Below are 24684 nucleotides of genomic sequence, written 5' to 3'. Positions count from 1 at the left end.
AAATGGAGGGCGAGGGAGAGCTTTGTATGCGTCTCTGTGTGTGGAGTATTTGTAAGTCGCTCTGGATAAGAGCGTCTGCTAAATGACTTAAATGTAAATGTTAAATGAGTATAGGTGGTCCAGAGTTATTTTTCCTCTGGTTGCACATTTAACATACTGATAGAAATTTAGTAAAACGGATTTAAGTTTCCCTGCATTAAAGTCCCCGGCTACTATGAGCACTGCCTCTGGGTGAGTGTTTTCTTGTTTGCTTATCAAGGAATAGAGCTCATTCAATGCTGTCTTAGTGCCAGCCTCTGACTGTGGTGGTATGTAAACAGCTACAAAGAATACAGATGAAAACTCTCTTGGTAGGTAGTGTGGTCTACAGCATATCATGAGAAACTCTACCTCAGGCGAGCAATAGCTCGAGACTTCCTTAGATATCATGCATAGAACAGCATGCACCAGCTGTTGTTTACAAAAATATATAGACCACCGCCCCTTGTCTTACCAGACACCACTGTTCTATCCTGCCGGTACATCGTCTAACCAGCCAGCTGTATGTTGATGTTGTCGTCGTTCAGCCATGACTCCGTGAAGCATAAGATGTTAAAGTTTTTAATGTCCCGTTGGTAGTTTTTAATCTTCTGCGTAACTTGTCGATTTTATTGTCCAAAGATGGTACGTTTGCTAGCAGAATGGAGGGAAGTAGGGGTTTATTTGATCGCCTGCGAATTCTCAGAAGGCATCCGGACCTTCGGCCCCTCTTTCTCCGCCTCCTCTTCATGCAGATCACGGGGATCAGGGCCTGTTCCCGAGGAAGCAGCGTATCCTTTGCATTGGGCTCGTCAGAGTCGTGAAAGGAAGAAGAGGATTCTGCTAGTCCGTGGTGAGCAATTGCAGTCCTGATTTCTATAAGTTATTTTCGGACGTGAGACGGTAGCGGCAACATTATGTACAAAATACGTTTTTTTTTTACGCAATCGGCTGGGGGCACGTAAAACGTCTGCCATCTTCTTCGGCGTCATTTTAGTAGTGGTTTCTTTGCATCAATTCGACCATGAAGGCCTGATTCACGAAGTCTCCTCTGAACTGTTGATGTTGAGATTTCTGTTACTTGAACTACTTATTACTTATTTTATACTTATTTTCCACCATAATTTGCAAATAAATTCATTAAAAATCCTACAATGTGATTTTCTGGATTTTTTTTCTCATTTTGTCTGTCATAGTTGAAGTGTACCTATGATGAAAATTACAGGCCTCTCTCATCTTTTTTAATTGGGAGAACTTGCACAATTGGTGGCTGACTAAATACTTTTTTGCCCCACTGTGTATATGTATATATATATATTATACACACACACTACCATAAAAAAGTTTGTGGTCACTTAGAAATGTCCTTGTTTGTGAAAGTTAAGCAAATTTTCTGTCTATTAGCATAACATCAAATTGATCAGAAATACAGGGTAGACATTGTTAATGTTGTAAATGACTATTGTAGCTGGAAACGTCTGATTTTAATGGAATATCTACCTAGGCGTACATAGGCCCATTTATCAGCAATCATCACTCCTGTGTTCCAATGGCACGTTGTGTTACTTAATCCAAGTTTATAATTTAAAAGGCTGATTGATCATTAGAATGCACTTTTGCAATTATGTTAGCACAGCTGAAAACTGTTGTCCTGCTTAAAGAAGCAATAAAACTGGACTTCTTTAGACTAGTTGAGCTTCAGCATTTGTGGGCTTGATTTACAGGCTCAAAATGTCCAGAAACAAATAACTTTCTTCTGAAACTCGTCTGTCTATTCTTGTTCTGAGAAGTGAAGGCTATTCCATGTGAGAAATTGCCAAGAAATTGACGATCTCGTACAACGCTGTGTACTACTCCCTTCACAGAACAGCGCAAACTGGCTCTAACCAGAAAAGAAAGAGGAGTGGGAGGCCCCGGTGCACAACTGAGCAAGAGGACAAGTATATTTGTGTCTAGTTTGAGAAACAGATGCCTCACAAGTCCTCAACTGGCAGCTTCATTAAATAGTACCCGCAAAACACCAGTCTCAACGTCAACAGTGAAGAGGTGACTCTGGGATGGTGGCCTTCTAGGCAGAGTTGCAAAAAAAAGCCATATCTCAGACTGGCCAATAAAAAGAAAAATTAAGATGGGCAAAATAACCCCGACACTCGACAGAGGAAGATTGGAGAAAGTGTTATGGACAGACGAATCTAAGTTTGAGGTGTTCGGATCACAAAGAAGAACATTTGTGAGAGGCAGAAAAAATGAAAAGATGCTGGAGGAGTGCTTGATGCCATCTGTCAAGCATGGTGGAGGCAATGTGATGGTCTGGGGGTGCTTTGGTGGTGGTAAAGTGGGAGATTTGTACAGGGTAAAAGGGATCTTGAAGAAGGAAGGCTGTCACTCCATTTTGCAACGCCATGCCATACCCTGTGGATGGCGCTTAATTGGAGCCAATTTCCTCCTACAACAGGACAATGACCCAAAGCACAGCTCCAAACTATGCAATAACTGTTTAGGGAAGAAGCAGTCAGCTGGAATTCTGTCTGTGCTGGCCACTCCATTATAGTCACCGGATCTCAACCCTATTGAGGTGTTGTGGGAGCAGCTTGACCGTATGGTACGTAAGAAGGGCCCATCAAGCCATTCTAACTTGTGGGAGGTGCTTCAGGAAGCATGGGGTGAAATCTCTTCAGATTACATCAACAGATTGACAACTAGAATGTCAAAGTTCTGCAAGGCTGTAATTGCTGCAAATGGAAGATTATTTGACGAAAGCAAAGTTTGAAAGACACAATTATTATTTCAATTAAAAACCAGTATTTATATCCTTGTCAACATCTTGACTATATTTCCTATTTGACATTTTACTGCGTTGTTAGGTGCTAGTAACGTAAGCATTTTGCTGCACCCCCCTACATCTGCTAAACTGTGTACGCGACCAATAAACTTTGATTTGAAGAATTAGTGAATTAGTAAAATACTGATCTTTCACTCAACACAAGATTTAAGTGTGTGTTCAGTAAAACAACTCCGACACGACTCAGAGTTACAAGATAAAACTATCCCTGGTTGTTGGAAGTGCTACTCTTTATTCCTTTGTTACATGAGAGACTAAATGCAATCTAAAGGCATCATCTCCTCATACATTCCTACTCAGCATATCATAATGGAAGGGGTTGGTCCATTCTGGTGATGTAGAGTGCCATTCCGGGGTGACGGGGAACACATCTCTGGGAAAGATCAGGTGAACTCCCCATAACATGACACTTGATCCAGTGAGGTAGAGGGGGAGAGAGCGAGATAAAAAGTGAGAGAGTTGGAAAGGGCAAGAGAGGGACAGAGAGAAAGAGGAGCTTGAAAGATGGAGGGTGAGAGAGAGAAATAGAGAGAGATGGAAAGAGAAAGAAGAGTTCAATGCGTCCGCAGTGGATGGATGAAGATCTGTGCTGTAGCCATAGACCACCAGCTTGTGTACTGTGCGCTCTCTGGTATGTTCTGATGAGGACATCATGGTAGGTTAGCTTGTTGTATGACAGTGTTTTTAGGGCCGGCCCCTCTGCTCCGAACACAAAGCAGACCGGACCAAGGCCAGACCGCCGGTTGTTTGGTTTTTCTCCGCAGCAAAAACAGGGGAGTGTGTGTCAGAGCACGTCAGACCATAACGCAGCAGATCTGAAAGGAACCCGACACACACAGGTCACCCTGATATGCGATTCTGCTTGGGTACAAGATGAGTTAGTGGTCTCACTAAGCAGTAACAATGCATTGAGACTTCTTCTTCTCAGGGTTGACTGTGTTTGGTGCCTAACAAAGACCAAATGGCCGGAAAGTGAATCTACAGTGTAGCGTGGTTTTCCACTGCGGAATATGTGTCTGTAGGTACAGTTGAAGTCGTAAGTTTACATACACCTTAGCCAAATACATTTAAACTCAGTTTTTCACAATTCCTGATATTTAATCCTAGTAAAAATTCCCTGTCTTAGGTTAGTTAGGATCACCACTTTATTTTAAGAATGTGAAATGTCAGAATAATAGTAGAGTGATTTATTTCAGCTTTTATTTATTTTGTCACATACACTCAAAATAGTATTTGGTGTCATTGCCTTTAAATTGTTTAACTTGGGTCAAATGTTTCGGGTAGCGTTCCACAAGCTTCCCACAATAAGTTGGGTGAATTTTGTCCCATTCCTCCTGACAGAGCTGGTGTAATTGATTTCAGGTTTGTAGGCCTCCTTGCTCGCACACGCTTTTTCAGTTCTGCCCACAAATTTTCTATGCGATTGAGGTCAGGGCTTTGTGATGACCACTTTGTTGTCCTTAAGCCATTTTGCCACAACTTTGGAAGTATGCTTGGGGTCATTGTCCATTTGGAAGACCCATTTGCAACCAAGCTTTAACCTCTTGGCGCACGGATCCCTTTTACGCGATCATTTTTGTAAACAACCGCTGAATTGCAGAGCGCCAAATAAATAAATAAAAACGAAAAATATTTATTTTCATGAAATCACAAGTGAAATATACCAAAACACAGCTTAGCTTGTTGTTAATCCACCTATCGTGTCAGATTTTGAAAATATGCTTTACAGCGAAAGCAATCCAAGCGTTTGTGAGTTTATCAATCACTAGACAAAACAGTAAGAACAGCTAGCCGCAAAATTAGCTTGGTCACGAAAGTCAGAAAAGCAATAAAATTAATCGCTTACCTTTGATGATCTTCGGATGTTTGCACTCACGAGACTCCCAGTTACACAAGAAATGTTATTTTTGTTCGATAAAGATAATTTTTATAACCAAAAACCTCCATTTGGTTTGCGTGTTATGTTCAGAAAACCATAGGCTCGTGCCGGTCCTGAAGGGCAGACGAAAATTCCAAAAAGTATCCGTAATGTTCGTAGAAACATGTCAAACGTTTTTTATACTCAATCCTCAGGTTGTTTTTAACATACATAATCGATAATATTTCAACCGGACGGTAAACTATTCAATACTACAGAGAAAGAAAATGTCGAGCTACAACTCTCGTGCGTATGAACTAATCAAAGGACACCTGATGCGTTTTGATAAATCTCGCATAGTTTTCAAAATAAAAGCTTGAAACTATGTCTAAAGCCTGGTCACATCCTGAGGAAGCCATTGGAAAAGGAATCTGGTTGATACCCCTTTAAATGGAGGATGGGCAGGCAATGGAACAGGGATTTTTCCAAATAAAAGGCACTTCCGGGTTGGATTTCCTCAGGTTTTCGCCTGCAAAATCAGTTCTGTTATACTCACAGACAATATTTGGACAGTTTTGGAAACTTTAGAGTGTTTTCTATCCTAATCTGTCAATTATATGCATATTCTAGCATCTGGGCCTGAGAAATAGTCTGTTTACCTTGGGAACTTTATTTTTCCAAACATAAAAATAGTGCCCCATAGCTTAAAGAGGTTAACTTCCTGACTGATGTCTTGAGTTGCTTCAATATATCCACATATTTTTCCATCCTCATGATGCCATCTATTTTGTGAAGTGCACCAGTCCCTCCTGCAACAAAGCACCCCCACAACATGATGCTGCCACCCTCGTGCTTCACGGTTGGGATGGTGTTCTTTGGCTTGCAAGCCTCCCCCTTTTTCCTCCAAACATAACGATGGTCATTATGACAAAACAGTTATCTTTTTGTTTCATCAGACCAGAGGACATTTCTCCAAAAAGTAGGATCTTTGTCCCCATGTGCAGTTGCAAACCGTAGTGTGCGTTTTTTATGGTGGTTTTGGAGCAGTGGCTTCGTCCTTGCTGAGCGGCCTTTCAGGTTATGTTGATATAGGACTCGTTTTACTGTGGATATAGATACATTTGTACCTGTTTCCTCCAGCATCTTCACAAGGTCCTTTGCTGTTGTTCTGGGATTGATTTGCACTTAACGCACCAAAGTATGTTCATCTCTAGGAGACAGAACGCATCTCCTTCCTGAGCGGTATGACGGCTACGTGGTCACATGGTGTTTGTACAGATGAACGTGGTACCTTCAGGCGTTTGGAAATTGCTCCAAAGGATGAACCAGACTTGTGGAGGTCTACAATTATTTTTCTAGGGTCTTGGCTGATTTATTTTGATTTTCCTGTGATGTCAAGCAAAGAGACACTGAGTTTGGAGGTAGGCCTTGAAATACATCCACAGGTACACCTCCAATTGACTCAAATTATGTAAATTTGACTTTCCGAAGCTTCTAAAGCCATGACATAATTTTCTGGAATTTTCCAAGCTGTTTAAAGGCACAGTCAACTTAGTGTATGTAAACTTCTGACCCACTGGAATTGTGATACAGTGAAATAATCTGTCTGTAAACAATTGTTGGAAAGATTACGTACACAGTAGATGTCCTAACCGACTTGCCAAAACTATTGTTTGTTAACAAGACATTTGTGGAGTGGTTGAAAATGAGTTTTAATGACTCCGACCTAAGTGTATGTAAGCTTCCGACTTCAACTGTATATGTGTTCGTTTTGCACATATTTCATACAGTGTTCATTCAAGCTCTCATCCACAGGCAGACGTATATCCTGTTGTATCCATTAATGAACCTGATAGAATCATCATCATTATGATCGTCCACTTCTCCCCAGCTAGCACCGTGTCAGCCTTATTAGATGAGTCTAAATCTGGCCCTCCATCTCAGTTATCACAGACAGGCCAGGCCTGCTGCTTATTACATGTCTCAGTCCCACTCTCACCCATAGAGGCCAAGTGATTAGTACACCAGAGCAGGGTAATGAGCTTTAGTAGTTTGATACAATTATAACATCCAGATTCGGCTGGAGACGAGCCTCGCTACCCTCCATGTATTAACCAGGTTATCAGTACAGCTGCTTGATAGGCTTTATAGGGTTGTAGAGGGTGATAAGATTAAAAGACGCTAGTTGGTGTCAGAAGTGGGATCCTTTTAGGAAGGCGTTAGGGTTGTGAGGGGTGATATGGGGGCTGTAAGTGGTAGTTTTTGGAAGGCGTTAGGGTTGTGAAGGGTGATATGGGGGCTGTAAGTGGTAGTTTTTTGGAAGGTGTTAGGGTTGTGGAGGGGTGATATGGGGCTGTAAGTGGTAGTTTTTGGAAGAGTGCGTTAGGGTTGTGAAGGGTGGATATGGGGGCTGTAAGTGGTAGTTTTTGGAAGGGTTAGGGTTGTGAAGGGTGATATGGAGGGCTTGTAAGTGGTTAGTTTTTGAAGGTGTTAGGGTTGTGAGGGTGATATGGGGGCTGTAAGTGGTAGTTTTTTGGAAGGCGTTAGGGTTGTGAAGGGTGAATATGGGGGGCTGTAAGTGGTAGTTTTTGGAAGGCGTTAGGGTTGTGAAGGGTGATATGGGGGCTGTAAGTGGTAGTTTTTGGAAGGCGTTAGGGGTTGGTGAGGGGGTGATATGGGGGCTGTAAGTGGTAGTTTTTGGAAGGCGTTAGGGTTGTAAAGGGTGATATGGGGGCTGTAAGTGGTAGTTTTTGGAAGGTGTTAGGGTTGTGAAGGGTGATATGGGGGCTGTAAGTGGTAGTTTTTGGAAGGCGTAGGGTTGTTGAAGGGTGATATGGGGGCTGTAAGTGGTAGTTTTTGGAAGGTGTTAGGGTTGTGAAGGGTGATATGGGGCTGTAAGTGGTAGTTTTTGGAAGGTGTTAGGGTTGTGAAGGGGTGATATGGGGGCTGTAAGTGGTAGTTTTTGGAAGGCGTTAGGGTTGTGAGTGGTGATATGGGGGCTGTAAGTGGTAGTTTTTGGAAGGCTTTAGGGTTGTGAAGGTGATATGGGGGCTGTAAGTGGTAGTTTTTGGAAGGCGTTAGGGTTTGTGAAGGGTGATATGGGGGCTGTAAGTGGTAGTTTTTGGAAGGTGTTGGGTTGTGAAGGGTGATATGGGGGCTGTAAGTGGTAGTTTTTGGAAGGCGTTAGGGTTGTGGAAGGGTGATATGGGGCTGTAAGTGGTGTTTTTGGAAGGCGTTAGGGTTGTGAAGGGTGATATGGGGGCTGTAAGTGGTAGTTTTTGGAAGGTGTTAGGGTTGTGAAGGGTGATATGGGGCTGGTAAGTGGTAGTTTTTGGAAGGCGTTTAGGGTTGTGAGGGGGTCTATGGGGGGCTGTAAGTGGTAGTTTTTGGAAGGTGTGGGGTTGTGAGGGTGATATGGGGGCTGTAAGTGGTAGTTTTTGGGAAGGCGTTAGGGTTGTGAAGGGTGATATGGGGGCTGTAAGTGGTCGTTTTGGAAGGCGTTAGGGTTGTGAAGGGTGATATGGGGGTGTAAGTGGTAGTTTTTGGAACGGTGTTAGGGTTGTGAAGGGTGATCTGGGGGCTGTAAGTGGTAGTTTTTGAAGGCGTTAGGGTTGTGAGGGTATATGGGGGCTGGTAAGTGGTAGTTTTTGGAAGGTGTTAGGGTTGTGAAGGGTGATAGTGTGGTAGAGGTGTGAGAGGATAAAGAAGGGTTCTAAAGTTGAAGCAGATAGTGGGTCTAGATTTGTGTAGGGCAATATTAGGTCATGACTGTTTTTGCTGTCAGAAGTGGGATCCTTGCTGTCGGAGCATGGGATTATGGGAAGGGATTTGGGGTTCTAAGGTCATATGATTAGCATGCTTAACAGTACATGGTTGCTTATGGGGTTGGGTCGACTGTTTCTTGGCCAGTTTCTTGTGTTTCAGGCTATACAACATGAGCAGAGCCTTGACCAATGACCGGCAAGGTCAGAGGGCCCAGGGCAAGTCCTACTCTCAGGGTCACAGAGGTTTCCTGATAAAACTCCATAATCGCCTCTAATCTCCCTCGCTCCTATTGGCATCCTACGCCGGTGGGCATAAACTCCCCTTCCCTCCATCCCCCTCTCCACCACGAACAGTTATAGAGGAATAAGAACCAAAAAGAGGCTTAGGTGGTGGGTGTGGCGCCCCAGTCTTGGTGTGTTTGCATTTTTTAAATATATAATAATTTGAGCATTTTCAGGCCAATTTTTTGCAATTCTCAGATGTTCTCCATGGAGCCGAGATTATACATTTTTGCAGTTTTAAAGTAAATGTACTGCAATTCTATACATTTAGCCATGGAGCTGAGAGAAACTGTTGCTGTTTTAAAGATAATTTCCTGCAATTCTATGCAATTCTAATGCTGTGTTCTTTTGCTCAAACTTAATAACAAAATAAATCATATTAAATTGATTGTTTTCAATTCCACTGACTGTCTAGCTTTTATTTTGGTGATTGTTAGTTATCAAGATAATATTATAAATAAAGATATAGGTCCATTATCATTTCACATACTTTATATGAGTTTTTTTGTATTCATTTTTTACAGTTTGTACTTAAGCATCCCAACAACAACAAAAATCCCTGTCGTCACGTCCCATTTCCAAACCCCATCGACAGGAGGGGAGAAAGGCATAAAAACTGTGTATTGCCCTCTATTCCACCTTAATTACGGAGATTTGGAGGCTGATCGTTGGCTCTGGCCCTCTGATATTTTTATTTGACATACCTGAGCAGAATTGAATGTTTCCAGAACCATGAAGGAGGAGAGAAGAGGTGGTGATGTGGGTTCTGTTGGTTGGCTGACTGTTCTGTTCACCTTGTGTTATTTATGAACAGTCGGGCAGCAACACATGGGGGGGGTTGCTTATTTACTGGCTGCTTCGTTGGAGGCCACCTCTTTGGGCCGAATCAGCCATTTAAATATCCTGTTTGTGGATAGGCTGGCGAAAGAGCCTTTATTATCAGCACTGTGCTGTTATCATTGGGCTGACGGACGCAGGCAGGCCTCCGGACTGGGCTATTGAAATGTGCAGGCAGTATGTACAGACAAATGCAGGGTTCTCAATGAGGCCATATCGGCTGGGTTACAGACCTAGAGTTCCCCCTCCACCACCACCGCCCAATTCAAGCCCTATAAATAAACACCTATTAATCAGCCACCCACAGCAACAACTGACCATGGCTGTAAAAGCTGGTTTGGTCATCTCTCACACATACACTCTCTCTCTGTCTCTCTCTCTCTCTCTCTCTCTCTCGGTCTGTCTCCCATCCCTTCTCTTTCCCCCCCTCTTTCTCTACCTCTATTCATCCCATTCTCTCTGTCTTTTACTTAGTCACTCTCCAACTTCTTCCCTAAAGGGGTTGAGCAGGTTCCAGACCTGTATTTCAAGGGAGAGAGAAAAAGAGAAGAATCCCCTGACTTAGCTCATGTTTGGCTGGGCCTTTACCAGTTTACCTTGCGACCTGATGTATGGACCGGCCAACAAAGACGTCTTTGTGTGGAGACCTCAAACCTGTAAGGTTCACCGTCATGTAGGGACTTATGCTATCTGAATCATTTCAGGGCCATTTGTTGAAACGGTTTGGTTGGTAATGTAGAATGAGGGGAAAGTATGGTAAAGTCGGGGGTAATTTTGTCTTCAGTTACATTGCGGTGGTAATTTATAAGCCAAATAGTGTCGAATAAACGTGTTTTCTTGTGCAGATTTATCAGAGAACCGCCTCACTATTCTTGACACGTCAAATGAACCTTGATCTTTGTTTCTTTTTGGAATGTTAAAGGCTGAAATATAGGCCTTGCTCTCTGACATCCAGGGACATTCACAGAGTGTACTGTGGTGCTACTAAGAAATAAAATAAAATATTTTTATAACTTTCCATTAGAACTACTGTGGAGAGGTTGAAACTGACATGTGGAGGACTGCAATTAGTCAATTAATTACGCTACAATTGTATATGCGTGTGTGTGTGTGTGTGTGTGTGTGTGTGTGTGTGTGTGTGTGTGTGTGTGTGTGTGTGTGTGTGTGTGTGTGTGTGTGTGTGTGTGTGTGTGTGTGTGTGTGTGTGTGTGTGTGTGTGTGTGTGTGTGTGTGTGTGTAGCAGCAGCAGCACTAATACTACTCTCTGTACACCTCTATTTGCATCTTTTTGTTCCTAAGTGCTGTGCTCTCATTAAGCTGCCGTTCTAAGCAGCATGGCACCTGCTTCAGAGAGAACCAACGCCACCGCTCGTTAGCGCTAACGACAGACAGTGCGCCTGGCAGTCCCAATCTCCGCCCATCCTGACTTGTCAAGCCAAGTGTCCCCACTCGCTGAAATTAGCTACATTTCACAAACAATTTCACAAACTCGTTATGCAGTTAGGTGTTTATTGGTAGATCGCCGACTTTCCCCTGAGCGGCGGATAATACGCACCCGCTAGGTTAAGGAGAGAGGCAGCCCCATAATAAGCCACAATTACAGAAACTGGAGCCTCGAATCGGTTTATAATTCATTACCATACTCCTTTAGAGAGGTTTATAATTCATTACCATGCTCCTATAGAGGAGGTTTATAATTCATACCATACTCCTTTAGAGGAGGCTTATAATTCATTACCATACTCCTTTAGAGGAGGCTTATAATTCATACCATACTCCTTTAGAGGAGGCTTATAATTCATTACCATACTCCTTTAGAGGAGGCTTATAATTCATTACCATGCTCCTTTAGAGGAGGTTTATAATTCATTACCATGCTCCTTTAGAGGAGGTTATAATTCATTACCATGCTCCTTCAGAGGAGTTTATAATTCATTACCATGCTCCTTAGAGGAGGTTTATAATTCATTACCATGCTCCTTTAGAGGAGGCTTATAATTCATTACCATGCTCCTTCAGAGGAGGTTTATAATTCATTACCATGCTCCTTTAGAGGAGGGTTTATAATTCATTACCATGCTCCTTTAGAGGGGGTTTATAATTCATTACCATACTCTTTAGAGGAGGGTTTATAAATCATTACCATGCTCCTTTAGAGGAGGTTTATAATTCATTACCATGCTCCTTCAGAGGAGGTTTATAATTCATTACCATGCTCCTTTAGAGGAGGTTTATAATTCATTACCATGCTCCTTTAGAGGAGGCTTATAATTCATTACCATGCTCCTTCAAGGAGGTTTATAATTCATTACCATGCTCCTTTAGAGGAGGTTTATAATTCATTACCATGCTCCTTTAGAGGAGGTTTATAATTCATTACCATGCTCCTTTTAGAGGAAGTTTATACGTTGAGTTTTATAAGAGTTTCTGTTTCTTTTTACTTTGTCCATTGAAAATACCTGGGCCCCATCGTTTGTGGTCTCCAACCTTACTTGCTTAACCTCGACCCCATGTTACGACCCTTGACCCTTTGCTTACCTCACCACCTATCCTCCGTCAGCACCAGTATTATTGTTCTAGAGCTAGGCCTTGCTCTGGGATTTTACTTTAACGTCCTCCACTAGTATTGACTCTTATTAATTCCGAGTAGGAGTCAAAAACCCATTTTGTTCCCCTGTGCTTATAATTTAGCTTGTTTCAATTTGTGCCTGGCCTCCCCTGACAAACCATGGCTGTGATATATCGTACACCGCTGTACGCGTTATCTGTTGACGTACAGTTTTAACCTTTTCAGAAGGTTGCCTCTCCCCTCTCTATGAACCGTTCCCCCCTCTCCTCTTCTCCCTGGCCCCCTCCCCAAGTGATGAGTACATACAGTACAGGAAAGAGGAGCGTAACCCCTTCTTCAGAGTAATCTAATGTAAATGTTTAGGTTTTGATTCCATAACAATTCCATAAAGAGAGTTGTGGTGCTGCCCGTGCCGTGGCTGGTTGGAATATGAGGGGAAAGGAGGTCTGAGCCTGCCCTGTGCAGACAGAGTGTAGAGTGAATAGGCTGAGCTATGTGTGTGACTTTGCGGTGAACTTGCCGTTTACATCTGTGGGCTTTCTCTGGGGCTGTTAGCTTTGGCCCGTTGGTTTGCTCACAGATACAGGGCCGTAAATCACACACTGTAAAACAGGGAATGCAGGACGGGGGTGCAGGAGTGTACTGCTTTTAGGGTCTGGTACAGGAAGAGGGGGTGTGTAGGCCTACATGTGTGTACATGTATGTGTCTATGTACATGTGTGTACATGCTTTATGTGTGTCAGTTGATTGACCAGGAATACATCTTACATGCATTCCTTGAAAGTGTAAATGTAACTATAGTGTCATGACACCTGACTACCTCTGCAGGTTGTGCAGGGCTTTACGCTGACCTTTTTTACTAGGAGCACGTGTGTGCCTAAGTTGAAAAATGTAGGAGCACGTAAAGAAATTTAGGACCACAATGAAAATGTGAAGTCCAGATCGCACGGCAAAAATATTTAGGCACGTGTGCGTGTAAAATGTTCACACTGGAGAGCTCTGTTGTGGTTATTTACATCGCGACGATGTCTTGTCACACACAGGTCAGAGGTCAACGAGACGATTATTTATAATCACACCTATGCAGTATCACCAAGCACATAACTTAGTCGTTACTATTCTGAGCATTAGTGTTCCTATCCTTCTGTGGTGTTGGTTGGTTGTTACTTTTAATAGGCTGTGATTTGATGATTGATCGTGGAACCTTCCAAGGTTATGAAGGTTTTATGAACTCTGCCTTTGGGCTGAACTTCCTGGTTCACTCTCTGCAGCCCCTTTGGGCAGCTTCCTGTCTGGCTCTTCAGAGACGTCTTCAGAGACCCCAAAACACCCTTTACTGTCTGAGGATAAAGTGTCAGGAACCAGATTGCCTTACTTCACTGTTCGCTCCCAATCTGTTTAAGTGCGCAAAGGGGGCTGCTCTCCCGAACCTGAAAGTTCAACTGTGACATGACTTTATGCATGGCAGCTAGAGTTCAAAGAATAGGTATGATCTGCACTACACATAGGAGGCCACTGGCAGATCTTTGGGGTGTAATAAATAGCTTGGAAGATGATTTATCACATGTCAGGGAGAAGCAGTGAAATAGTGCAATGCTTCTCCAGCCACACTGCCATTTTAATTGCTTCCGAGCCTTTTCAATGGGGCTCAGGATATGTGATGGGGCCAATAAAACACAAAGCTGCGACGAGAGCTAGACAGAAAGAGGTGGGTTGGGGGGAATGTACATTTGAATATTGTCTGAACTTGACTTTTCCTCGGCTGCTTGGCGAGTCATTATTCGTTGTGCTTTGGAACAGCACTGTGAGCCTAGGCAAAGTGGCTGTCTGTCTGTCGGCCTGGAGAGTGAAGCATGTGAATGAAACAGCTGGACGCTGCTGGACTAGCTTAGCTAGTTAGCCTAGCTATCACAGACCGATGCACTGTTTTAGTGGGGCAGTTCACTTAGCCTCTCTCTGGGCACTGTGCACCGTATAGGAGCCTTCTGATGACAGAGAGGTTTCTAGGGCTGGCTGGGGCTTTGTTGCTACTATGATTATTGTTATTTCAGTGCCATTGTAAGGTGATCCGGTGTGTATATCACTGTGTCAGTGGGATCTTATCGCACCGGCAGCTTTTTGTTTGATTCAGCACAAGTTTCCTGGACAGGGATCAAAGGAGTGCACCTCAAAGAGCTTATCTCCTCTGTATATCTCAATCAATCTTTCTTTCTCTCCTTCTCTCTCGCTCACTCTCTAATTCACTGTCACTGTCATCCTCCCAAAATCTTAAGTAAACAGCCATAAGCATGTGGGAAACTATCTGGAAGCTTCTTCAGTATCTCACTATGTTGTCTCTGTTCTGTTGATGAATGCCTTGCTCGACAGTTTGATGACATCAACGTTAATGTCTTTCTGTCTTCTCCCACTCCATAGGTTTGGTCCAGGACTGGTCATCTACTGGCATGGTTTCATTGGTGAGCTGGACAGCCAGAGAGACAGAGGCATACTGCTCAAAGACTGCTTCCCGTCTGACATTGTGACCCTCTGCCACGGGACCAGCCCCGCCACGACTGACTCACTGACTGGCTGACACTGGCCTGAGCAAGGGGAGGGAGAGGAGAGGGCAGGGGGAGTGGTGGGGTTAAGGAAGGGTATCGCAGAGGTGGATACGTGGATCCGGAAGCAATTTAGCTTTCCTGCAGCGCGAGACTACTGGCAAATATCTGCTCTGAACTCTAGATGAACCTCCCTCCATCCCCTCCTCTCCCATTCTCTCTCTTTGTCAGCCAGCCAGCCAGGGTCAGGCTCATACCTTGGTGCGAAAACAAGGCTGGGAGTTTGTCCTGGTGCTGGTCAGCCTGTGGCCCCCACCGTGGCCCCGGAGGCCCCTGGAAGAGAACAGGACATGCCCTTATCACACAGTGGGCCCTGGCCCTCGTCACTCGTTCCTCTGCTCTCCATAGGCAGATAAGGGAGGTGGGGTTTGGTGGAAATGGGGGTGAGGGAGGATGTCTATCTACCTTCTACGTCACTCACTGCCCTCTCACTCTGTAGGGGGCAAACAGATCCCTTCTGATTGGCTTGGGACTTTTCTCTGACCTCATGCCCTCTGGTATTGAGGATGTTGTCTTTGTTATGATATGTCACGTTAATAGGAAAACATTGTCCTGGTCAAACAGGTTTATAAATCTAAACATTTGTATCTGTGTCTTTTATGTCTATCTGTCTTAAATATTTAGCTATTGACTTATGGACTTTAGGTTCAGTCCTGTTTGTAATTGCAACCATATGGAATGCACTCATCACTGTAATTATTTAAGATGAATTATGAAATGTTATTATCCAAGTTTACGAACAGGCACTCGCACAAAGCACAGTACGATATGTCCTGTGCGAGACACAAGTACAAGTTCACAGATGGTCTTAGAGCCACAGCAGCGTAGTGTAGACTTCTATGTACATACCTGATGTCCATGTGGTCTCCCCAGCAGTCGTCTGTTGCTCATCTTTCCATCCTTAGATAGATCCTTTTATGAGCAGCTCTTAATGGAAGAAACACAGCTGAGCCTGGAGCAGTGGCGTGAGCAGCGTGAAGTTGAATGATGTTTTTAAAGGCATATACAGTGCTTTCAGAAAGCATTTATACCCCTTGACTTATTCCACATTTTGTTGTTACAGCCTGAATGAAAAATGTATTAATTGTTTTTTTCCCACCCATCTACACAAAATACTCATAAATGGCAAAGTGAAAAGGTTTAAAAAATTTTTTTGCAAATGTATTAAAAATCAAATAAATATCTCATTTACGTAAGTATTCACACCCCTGAGTCAATACTTTGTAGAAGCTCCTTAGGCGGTGACACTGTTAGGATAGGCTACCATTTGTCCCATCGCTCATTTAACTGGACCCAATTCACAGCAGCCTAGTAAATGGATAAGCTATTTCAAGTATTTTGCCCTATCCGGTCCGAAGCGTAGTTTAAAGGTAGAACAGACGGTTCACCTTTTCCATTGACGTTTGTAGGCTACATCTGTATATTGTCAATGTCAAATTTCTCAAGAAGACAATATTTCATTTAGAAACATAATTCATATATCATAAATTCTTCACTTTTTATGGCCATGGTGAGAAAAGATTCCCTAAGTAGCCATACAAGAAATTACCATGCTCATCTCTCATTAATTGGGCCTATTAGATATGCTATTATAATTTCAAACTTTCGCTCTCTGAAAGGAAACGCGGTTTATAACATACAGTAGAATTTAACAGGTGAACAGACAGATATTTTACATGGATGTGTGTAAGCTACCACTGTAAGTATAGCCTACTGTAGTAAAAAAAAAAAATCTGAGTAGAATTCGCAGGCGGTGCAGGATATTTAGGTTAGGAAAAAAGTAAATGCAAAATGAATTCAATCTGTTTACAGTGCAGGTCCACAACAACTTGCTATTGTTTTTGTCTTTCAGAAACGGTCAGATAGAGTACAGCAAATGTCACTGCAAAAGAAAACATTCTGCCAACACCTCCAAAGACATTTGATCAAGTTCGCCAATGCTATTTCCTTTAGACAGCCTACTGTCTTGGCCTAATTCCAATACTTCCATAGTATACAGCAAATAAGGGCGTTACTGTCACCATTAACGGTGAATGGTGGATGTTTTTCAGGCGGTTGCTTGTTCACGCACGCACAGTTTTACGACAGGTCTGATTTATAGCTGGAAATATGCGTATGTATGGTGTGCGCCAAGTTTATAAATCTCTATTTTTGTGTGTGCACAGTCTTTTCAGAAATGGCACAAGCAGATATGTTGTGTAAAATCTACACAATGGTTATAGATGAGGCCCCAGAGGAGCAGGGTAAGCTTGAGATCAAGCTCTCTTTCTCTTCTCCCCTTCTAATCACCCCCAGACCAGTCCTGACCTGATACCCACTATATACTGTCCACCCTCAACAACACCCTCTGAAAAATTGGTCACTGCTCTGACAGACAAACACCACAAACCACTCGGGAAGAGTACTAGGGGACATCCTCGACACAGATATCAATCAAATTTCAATCCAATGTATTTATAAAGCCCTTTTTACATCAGCCGATGACACAAAGTGCTATATAGAAACCCAGCCTAAAACCCCAAACAGCAAGCAATGCAGATGTAGAAGCACCATGCACATATACTATACTATGCACACATACACACACCCAGTATAGCAGTGGGGCAGTGTACCCACTCCTGTACTCCTATACTTGTATGTGTGCATGCTCGTACATAGCCTTGCAGGGGCTACAGCATGGTAGTATAGTGTATGTCTGTGTATCCATCTATGTGTGTGGAGGGGGGGAGGGGGAGGAGGGGGGGGGCTTAAATACCAGTAAAGTGTTGCATGATTTGTTAGCCTTAAACGTCTAACCTTTAGCCGGCTTCCATTTAGGGCTAGGTCCCGCCATGAGGAGGCCGGGAGGTTCGTGGCTGTTTTGCTGGGCGGCCATGGCTTCCTCAGTCAGGCCCCCAGCCCCCTGCAGCAAGCCCCCTGCTCCAGCCCCGGTACAAAACAACTGTCCCCAAGTGTCCAGTTAAACACAGCCTTATTGCCGGGGCCGTGGAATGCTTAGACATCACTTTACGGCTTCTCTCGGACACAAAAACAAGGTTTTTCTAAACAGAGGAGGGAACATTTCAGCGAGCAAAGAATAGTAATATATTTATATATTTTTTTTTTTAAATGGCAGATTCAGTTCCTCTCAGGTTTCAAGCCTTCCTGCCATTGTTTTCCAAGATGGCTGTCACACAAAAGGGGAGCCGGGGTCAACCCCAATAAATTTGTTTTTGCACACAATGCTAAACCAAATAGGGCTTTTTTTAAACTTGCTTCTAAGGCTCTGGGTCGACCCAGAGAGATTTCCATGATGTGAGTGCAAATTTAGAAGAAGGTTCCATCAGGTGATTTTGTGAAAGTTCAATTCTTTATTTTGTGTTTTCCTTGACTGCTGTCTCTTTTTAGATTCATTGTTCTTGTCACAACAATGGGACAGTGAAACCTCCCCAAATATGGATGGTCTGGAGTGGAGGGCTTCCTGGGGCCAAGGGGGACCAGGACTCCCTGTGCTCTGCTCTGTTGGTAATGTGAGCCTGGTTCTCAGATAACCTGGAGAAACAGAGAATCACACCACCTGGCTCCATTCTATAAGCCTGGATGGAGGAGCGAGAACTGTCTTGTTCAAATCAAAATTTATTTGTCACATGCTTTGTAAACAACATGTGTAGACTAACAGTGAAATGCTTACTTATGAGCCTTTCCCAACAATGCAGAGAGAAAGAAAATGGAGAAATTATAGAAAAGTAATAACACATAATAATAAATACACGAGTAAGGATAACTTGGCTATGTACGCAGGGTACCAGTACCGAGTTCATGTACAGGAGTACGAGGTAACTGAGGACAGTGTCTTCAGAAAGTATTCACACCCTTGACTTTTTCCACTTTTAGTTGTTACAAGGTGGGATTAAAATGGATTTAATTGTCATTTTTTGTCAATGATCTACAAAAAGTACTCTAATGTCAAAGTGGAAGAAGAATTCTAACATTTGTAAAAATAAAAATAAATCCTGAAAATAAAGCACTAATACATCTTCATTACATAAGTATTCAACCTCCTGAGTCAATACATGTTCAAATCCCCTTTGGCAGCGATTATAGCTGTGAGTTTTTCTGGGTAAGTCTCTAAGAGCTTTGTACACCTGGATTGTACAATATTTGCATATTATTTTTATTCTTGTCAAGTTATTTGTTGGTCATTGCATAGATGTTCAAGCTGATTTAAGTCAAAACTGCAACTAGGCCATTCCGGAACCTTCAACGTCGTCTTGGTAAGCAATATTTGGCCTTGTGTTTTAGATTATTGTCCTAGTGAAAGGTCAATTTGTCTCCCAGTATCTGTTGGAAAGCAGACTGAACATGGTTTTCCTCTACAATTTTGCCTGTACTTAGCTGTATTCCGTTTCTTTTTATCTTAAAAAACCTTAGTACTTGCCGATGACAAGTATACCCATAACATGATGCAGCAACCACCATGCTTGAAAATATGAACAGTGGTACTCAGTGATGTGTTGTGTTGGATTTGCCCCCAAAATAAAGTTTTGTTTTCAGGACAAAAAGTTTGTTTCTTTGCCACATTATTTGCAGTATTACTTAAGTGCCTTGTTGCAAACAAGAGGAATGTTTTGGAATATTTTTATTCTGTACAGGCTTCCTTTTCACTCTGTCATTTAGGTTAGTATTGTGGAGTAACTACAATGTTGTTGATTCATACTCAGTTTTCTCCTATCACAACCATTAAACTATGTAACTGTTTTAAAGTCGCCATTGGCCTCGATTAAAAACCCTGTGCGGTTTCCTTCCTGTCCGGCGACTGAGTTAGGAAGGACGTCTGTATCTTTGTAGTGACTGGGTGTATTGATACATCATCCAGTGTAATTAATAACTTCACCATGCTCAAAGGGATATTCAATGTCTGCTTTTAAAGTGTTTTACTCATCTAACAATAGGTGCCCTTTGCGAGACATTGAAAAGCCTTCCTGGTCTTTGTGGTTGAATCTGTGTTTAAAATTCACTGCTCGACTGAGGGACCTTAGAATTATCTGTATGTGTGGGGTACATAGATTAGGTAGTCATTCAAAAATCATGTTAAACTCTATTAATGAACACAGAGCGAGTCCATGCAACTTATTATTTTACTTGTTAAGCAAATGTATACTCCTGAACTTATTTAGGCTTGCCATAACAAAGGAGTTGAATACTTATTGACTGAAAACATTTCAGCTTTTCATAAATTTCAAAAAATGTCCTAAAACAATTCCACTTTGACATTATGGGGTACTGTGTGTAGGCCAGTGACACACAATCTCAATTTACTCATGTGGAAAAAGTCAGGGGGTGTGAATACTTTCTGAAGGCACTGTAGATATGTACAGTAAATACTATTTACATATCTATTATAACTAGGAATAAAGTGACTAGGCAACAAGATAGATAAGAAACAGTAGCAGCAGCATATGTGATGAGTCAAAAAATATTTGTGCAAAAAGGGTCAATGCAGATAGTCCGGGTAGCTATTTGGTTAACTATTTAACTAACTATTTAGCAGTCTTATGGCTTGGGGGTAGAAGCTGTTCAGGCTCCTGTTGTTTCCATACTTGGTGCATCGGTACCTCTTTCTGTGCGGTAGCAGAGAGAACAGTGTATGACTTGGGTGGCTGGAGTCTTTGGTAATTTTTAGGGCACCGCCTGGTATAGAGGTCCTGGATGGCAGGGAGCTCGGCCCCAGTGATGTACTGGGCCATATGCACTACCCTCTGTAGCTCCTTGAGGTCAGATTCCAAGCAGTTGCCATACCAAGCGGTGATGCAGCCAGTCAAGATGCTCTCAATGGTGCAGCAGTAGAAATTTTTGAGGATCTGAGGGCCCATGCCAAATCTTTTCAGCCTCCTGAGGGGGAAGAGGCTTTGTTGTGTGTGGACCATGATAGATCCTTAATGAAGTGGACACCGAGAAACTTGAAGCTCTCAACCTGCTCCACTACAGCCCGGGCGATATTGATAAAAGTCACCTTGTCCGAGAGAGATTCACTTGGTTATCAGAACATCACCCCAGGGTAAGCCTACATGAAATACAGTCCTTATTTTAAGCGTTTACAAAATCACCTATGGGAAAAATTATTGGAACCATTTCCCCGTTTGACCGCTAGGTTTCATGGGTATTATGGAACCTCCGCTGTGGGGTTCTATAGGCTGCCTCATCATTGTCAGTGATCAGGCCTACCACAGCTGTGTCATAAGCAAACGTAATAATGGTGTTTGAGTCGTGTGTGGCCACGCAGTTGTGGGTAAACAGGGAGTACAGGAGGGGACTAAGCACGCAGCCCTGAGGGGCCCCCTTGTTGAGGGTCAGGGTGGCGGATGTATTGTTGCCTACCCTCACCACCTAGGGACAGCCCATCAGGAAGTCCAGGATTCAGTTTCAGAGGGAAGTGCTCAGTGCCAGGGTCCTTAGCCTAGTGATGAGCTTGGAGGGCTTACTTCCATTCAGCCACAAGAGCATTAGTGAGATCGGGCACTGATGTTTGGCGATTAGGCCTGGCTCGCAGTCGGCGTTCCAATTCATCCCAAAGGTATTTGATGTGGTTGATGTCAGGGGCCTAGCCCAAACCATGAAAAACAGCCCCAGACCATTATTCCTCCTCCACCAAACTTTACAGTTGGCACTATGCATTCGGGCAGGTAGTATTCTCCTGTCAACCACCAAACCCAGATTTTTCAGTCGGACTTCCAGATGGTGATGCGTGATTCATCACTCCAGAGAACGCGTTTCCACTGCTCCAGACTCAAATGACGGCGAGCTTTACAACCCTCCAGCCGACGCTTGGCATTGGGCATGTTGATCTTAGGCTTGTGTACGGCTGCTCGGCCATGGAAACCCATTTCATGAAGCTCCCAATGAACAGTTCTTGTGCTGATGTTGCTTCCAGAGGCAGTTTGGAACTCGGTAGTGAGTGTTGCAAACAAGGGCAGATGATTTTTATGCGCTTCAGCACTCGGTGGTCCCGTTCTGTGAGCTTGAAACATATAGGAATTACAGACTGGGTCAGGGAGAGGTTGAAAATGTGAGAGAAGACACTTCCCACCTGGTCAGCACATGCTCTGTGTATGCATCCTGGTAATCCGTCTGGACCTGCGGCCTTGTGAATGTTAACTTGTTTAAAGGTCTTACTCACATCGGCTATGGAAAGCGTGGGTACACAGTCGTCCGGAACAGCTGGTGCTCTCATTCATGGTTCCCTTTGGGTTTCCTTTTGTAATCCGCGATTGTTTACAAGCCCTGCCACATCCGACGAGTGTCAGAGTTGGTGTAGTAGGATTCGATCTTCGTCCTGTATTGACGCTTTGCCTGATTGATGGCTTGTCGGAGGTCGCAGCAGGATTTCTTATAAGAGGACGGATTAGTGTCCCACTCCTTGAAAGCGGCAGCTCTAGCCTTTAGCTCGGTGCGGATGTTTCCTGTAATCCATGGCTTCTGGTTGGGATATGTACAATTGAAGTCGGAAGTTTACATACACTAAGGTTGGAGTCATTAAAACTTGTTTTTCAACCACCCCACAAATGTCTTGTTAACAAACAATAGTTTTGGCAAGTTGGTTAGGACATCTACTGTGTGCATGACACAAGTAATTTTTCCAACAATTGTTTACAGACAGATTATTTCACTTATAATTCACTCTATCACAATTCCAGTGGGTCAGAAGTTTACGTACACTAAGTTGACTGTGCCTTTAAACAGCTTGGAAAATTCCAGAAAATGATATCATGCGTTAGAAGCTTCTGATAGGCTAATTGACATAATTGAGTCAATTGGAGGTGTACCTGTGGATGTATTTCAAGGCCTACCTTCAAACTCAGTGCTCTTTGCTTGACACATGGGAAAATCAAAAGAAATCAGCCAAGACCTCAGAAAAAGAATTGTAGGCCTCCACAAGTCTGGTTCATCCTTGGGAGCCAATTTCTAAACGCCTGAAGGTACCACGTTCATCTGTACAAACAATAGTACGCAAGTATAAACACCATGCGACCACGCAGCTGTCGTGCCGCTCAGGAAGGAGACGCGTTCTGTCTCCTAGAGATGAACGTACTTTGGTGTGAAAAGTGCAGAAGCAAAGGACCTTGTGAAGATGCTGGAGGAAACAGGTACAAAAGTATCTATATCCACAGTAAAACGAGTCCTATATCAACATAACCTGAAAAGCTGCCCAGCGAGGAAGAAGCCACTGCTCCAAAACCTACGGTTTGCAGCTGCACATGGGGACAAAGATCGTACTTTTTGGATAAATGTCCTCTGGTCTGATGAAACAAAAATAGAACTATTTGGCCATAATGACCATCGTTATGTTTGGAGGAAGAAAGGGGAGGCTTGCAAGCCAAAGAACACCATCCCAACCATGAAGCACGGGAGTAGCAGCATCATGTTGTGGGGGTGCTGGTCCCGTGTGGCTCAGTTGGTAGAGCATGGCGCTTGCAACGCCAGGGTTGTGGGTTCATTCCCCACGGGGGGACCAGGATGAATATGTATGAACGTTCCAATTTGTAAGTCGCTCTGGATAAGAGCGTCTGCTAAATGACTTAAATGTAAATGTAAATGTGCTTTGCTGCAGGAGGGACTGGTGCTCTTCACAAAATAGATGGTATCATGAGGTAGGAAAAATATGTGGATATATTGAAGCAACATCTCAAGACATCAGTCAGGAAGTTAAAGCTTTGTCGGAAATGGGTCTTCCAAATGGACAATGACCCCAAGCATACTTCCAAAGTTGTGGCAAAATGGCTTAAGGACAACAAAGTCAAGGTATTGGAGTGGCCGTCACAAAGCCCTGACCTCAATCCTATAGAACATTTATGGGCAGAACTGAAAAAGTGTGTGCGAGCAAGGAGGCCTACAAACCTGAATCAATTACACCAGCTCTGTCAGGAGGAATGGGACAAAATGCACTCAACTTACTGTGGGAAGCTTGTGGAAGGCTACCCGAAACGTTTGACCCAAGTTAAACAATTTAAAGGCAATTCTACCAATTACTAATTGAGTGTATGTAAACTTATGACCCACTGGGAATGTGATGAAAGAAATAAAAGCTGAAATAAATCATTCTCTCTACTATTATTTTGACATTTCACATTCTTAAAATCAAGTGGTGATCCTAACTGACCTAAAACAGGGATTTGTTACTGGGATTAAATGTCAGGAATTGTGAAAAACTGAGTTTAAATGTATTTGGCTTAGGTGTACGTAAACTTCCGACTTCAACTGTATGTACAGTCACTGTGAGGACGACGTCGTCGATGCATGTGGTCAACTCCTCAATGCCATCAGAGGAATACTGGAACATATTACAATCTGTGCGAAACAGTCCTGTAGCTTAGCATCCACTTCATTGGACCACTTCTGTTTTGGGCGCATCACTGGTACTTCCTGTTTTAGTTTTTTCTTGTAAGCAGGAATCAGGAGGATAGAGTTATGATCAGATTTGTCAAATTGAGGGTGAGGTAGAGCTTTGTATGTGTTTCTGTGTGTGGAGTAAAGGTGATGTAGTTTTTTTAGCCTCTAGTTGCACTGGTGACATGCTGGTAGAAATGAGATAATACGGATTTCAATTTCCCTGTATTAAAATCCCTGGCCACTAGGAGCGCCCTGCTGGGTGAGAATTTTCTTGTTTGTTTATGGACTTACACAGCTCGTTGAGTGCGTTCTTAGTGCCAGCATTGGTTTGTGGTTGTGACTAAACAGCTACCCAAAAATATAGATAAAGTCTCTTGGTAAGTAGTATTGTTGGTGGATGAGATGAGTTCCCCCCTCTTACATTGTAAAGAACTTTGAAACAAGTAATTACAAGCCTCTATGTCAATACAATCCAGTTTATAAATACAATCCATTGACACTGGTGATCTATAAAACTAAAGAGTCGAGGTTCAGGGACTTTTTTGTAAAAG

The 24684-nt window shown here is 43.1% G+C and overlaps 1 protein-coding gene across 3 annotated transcripts in view; it reads left to right on the top strand.

Annotated features, from left to right (window-relative positions):
- The window catches only part of cdin1 (CDAN1 interacting nuclease 1), a 71422-nt gene extending 56554 nt beyond the window's left edge, over positions 1-14868 (top strand). For all 3 annotated transcript variants that reach the window (XM_023994252.2, XM_023994253.2, XM_023994256.2), the window contains one exon: positions 14586-14868. In XM_023994252.2, coding sequence (XP_023850020.1) covers positions 14586-14742 — 157 coding nt within the window. In that variant the 3' untranslated portion in view covers positions 14743-14868. The remainder of the gene's footprint in view (positions 1-14585) is intronic.
- The last annotated feature ends 9816 nt before the right edge of the window (positions 14869-24684 follow it).

This window comes from Salvelinus sp. IW2-2015, linkage group LG9 (genome assembly GCF_002910315.2).
Source record: "Salvelinus sp. IW2-2015 linkage group LG9, ASM291031v2, whole genome shotgun sequence".
In the NCBI taxonomy this organism is placed as follows: Eukaryota; Metazoa; Chordata; class Actinopteri; order Salmoniformes; family Salmonidae; genus Salvelinus; species Salvelinus sp. IW2-2015.
This window is presented reverse-complemented; position numbering and strand designations above follow the sequence as displayed.